General features: G+C 40.2%; 1 protein-coding gene across 1 annotated transcript; it reads right to left on the reverse strand.

The window, feature by feature from the left end:
* Positions 1-1799: 1799 nt before the first annotated feature.
* LOC137838761 (uncharacterized) lies at positions 1800-2432 on the reverse strand. Its single transcript, XM_068647987.1, has one exon. It carries the CDS (start codon positions 2430-2432, stop codon positions 1800-1802), a length of 633 nt encoding a protein of 210 aa, XP_068504088.1.
* Positions 2433-2795: the final 363 nt, after the last annotated feature.

Consider the following 2795-nt stretch of genomic DNA (forward strand, 5'->3'; position numbering starts at 1 on the left):
AGAATAAAATTGAGAAGAATTAGCACTAATATGGGAAGAAAGATTAGTGTCAAACCGATGCCAACACTCCAGAGCCGTATGGCCAAACTTCTGACATAGTTGGCACTGAACGCGAGCAGAGGAAGACGAATTGGGCACGGAAGTAGCCGTCCAAGAATTCTTGAGAGGAGGACGAGGGCCATTAAAACGTTTATTGTTGTTGTGTCTGAACGGTGGACGTGAACCACGATTCTGAGAAAAATGGAACCCATTCATGGGTCTAGAAATAGGGTTGGATGAAGACCGAGTAGTCACAAGATGAGCTTGAGGCAAAATGTGATCTTGAGTTTTATACCGTTCAAGGCGTTCTTCATGAGCCATCAACAAAGCTTCAATATCTTCCACCGTGTAGGGATCAAGACAAGAAGTGACCGCGGTGATGAAGGATTCATACTCCTCGGATAAACCGTAAAAAATGGCTTCAAGATGTTCTTCATTAGTGAGAGAGGAGCCAGTAGCAGCAAGGGTATCTACAATCTTCTTGATGTCAAGAAGATATGTAGAGATGGATCGGTCACGCTTGGGAGCCTTCAATTGCGTCTTTAATTTGACAATTTTAGCACGGGTCTGAGATGCATAATAAACCTGTAACTTCCCCCAAATTTCTGATGCGGAGCATAACCCTACCATTTTGGTCAGGATCGGTGTGGTCATGGAGCCAAGAAGCCACGCAACCAGAAGATGGTATTGTTGTTGATGAACCAGAAACGCGGGATTAACCTTTTTGGCGGTAGCATCGTCGGTGGTGAGAAAACGCGGTGGAGGAGGAGCAGATCCGTCAAGAAAATGAAAAAGCTGAAGACCACTTACATGAGCAAGAATTTGTTGTTTCCATATGAGATAGTTATCATCGTCGAGTTTTAAGAAGAGAGGAACCGGAAAGGTATGCAATTGTGTGGAGGAAGAAGAAGGAGACATGGTGGTTTGAGAAGAGGCAGCGGAAGGAGATGTTACGGACATGGTGATGAGGACAAAAACAGAGGAAGTAAAAGAGGGGTAGAGGAAAAAAAAATCAATGCTCTTGATACCATGTAAAGATAAGAGAATGAGTGCTCATACAGAGAAGATTTAAGAAGATTATTATTGAAGAAAAGTATTTACTAAGAGGAGATAAAACCTAATATATACAAGAGAGAAAGACCCACTAAAACAACTAACAGCTCTATTAACAAAGTAACAGCTCTATTGCTTAATAGGCTCTTAAAATTTGGATCATTATAAAGTAATCTTTGACTTTAATATTATTTAGAAAATTTGTTCATAATCTTCTAACAGGATATCTATTACCTGGGCATGAGCTTTAGTTTGGAGCTTGTGATAATTAGTGTTATTGAGAAAATTTCATCTTATTCGTGATACAGTAGGAATGATTTTTTATCTTTCAAAATTAATGACCTTTAAATGGGTTAAATTTTTAAAGTAGATATACTTTTTTATATACTAATGAATCGACTCATTTAAAACTTTTAAAAAATAGGTAAGGAAAGAAAACCAACACCAGACTAAATAATAGAATTATGGAGTCACTAAATCATAATCGAAGCATTAATAAAATTATTAAATTATGTTTCTTGATTTATAAGTTATAAAGGAGTTAAAGGGTTATATTAACATTTCGATTTTACAAATATATATAAAACTATAAAACAATGGACTATTGAATTTTACAATAATTAGAGTAAAATTTTCTAAATAAGTACACGATGGATTATAATTTCTTCTGCATCTTCGTCCTCACAAAATACCTAATTAAAAACACGCTAATTGGACACGCGCTTAGTGAATCTGGGTGAAGTTCTAACCCTTCGAACCTTCTCACCTTCACTGCTACTCTTCTTTGCTTTGGGATTTGGTTTCTCCGCCGCTACAGCCACCGTCCTCTTTACAGTTTCACCACCATTAACCAATTTCCGATTCGGAGTCTTCAACAAGATCGTATCAGATCGCTCGTTCTCCAAAGACGCCACCCTATCAAAATCATCACCAAGCTTCTTCACCAACCGACTCTTCCGACCTTCACAGACTTCCACCTCGATCAGATCCACGCACCTTCGACGTTTCGTCGCAAACGGAGCCGGTGGTGGCGTAGGAGAAGCGTCCCTTTTTGATCCAGAGTGGGCCGAGGGAATTGGACTTGAGCTTGGGCTTTGCGATTGGGCCTTCTCGCGCTGGGAGCGGAGTTTTTGGACGTTGCCCTCGATTTTGCCCTGGAGGCGGAGGCGCTTGTAGTTGAGGCCACCCATGGACCAGTGGGCTTCTTCGGCCCAAGACATTAACGGATCGCTGACGGGAGCGGGTGGATCGACACGGTGGTCGTTAAACATAAAGTCGGTGTAAATGCGGGGACGGGGGAGGCTGGTGCCGTAGAACTTGCTAGGGCCAAGAGATATCATTTTCTAAATGGGTTGAGAAATCGGAGATTGAGTTAACCTAATAGAACTAAAGAAAATTGAAATAGGAAAAAGGAGAAGATAGTGACTGTGAAATGCATCGAAATGGGTGTGTTTGTTAAATAGGGAATGAGAAAGAGAAGGTTGCGATGGCGGGAACACTCCTTCGCGGGAAAATTTTGGGGTAAAAATTTGTACACTTTTTTGTTACGGGCTACCCAAAAATGCTTTGACAATTGCTTTCTGCACCACTGCACCCAATTTCAATAAAAAGACGAAAATGTCCTTGATGTATTATTTTTTATATTATGGATTTTTTTATCCAGAATGGGTTTTCATTGTTATTTTCCGTCGGATTTTTATATC

This window comes from Phaseolus vulgaris, chromosome 4, assembly GCF_000499845.2.
Source record: "Phaseolus vulgaris cultivar G19833 chromosome 4, P. vulgaris v2.0, whole genome shotgun sequence".
Classification (NCBI taxonomy): Eukaryota; Viridiplantae; Streptophyta; class Magnoliopsida; order Fabales; family Fabaceae; genus Phaseolus; species Phaseolus vulgaris.

Coding starts and splice junctions, on each gene's coding strand:
- LOC137838761 (XM_068647987.1), bottom strand. CDS start 2,432: ATGATATCTCTTGGCCCTAGCAAGTTCTACGGCACCAGCCTCCCCCGT.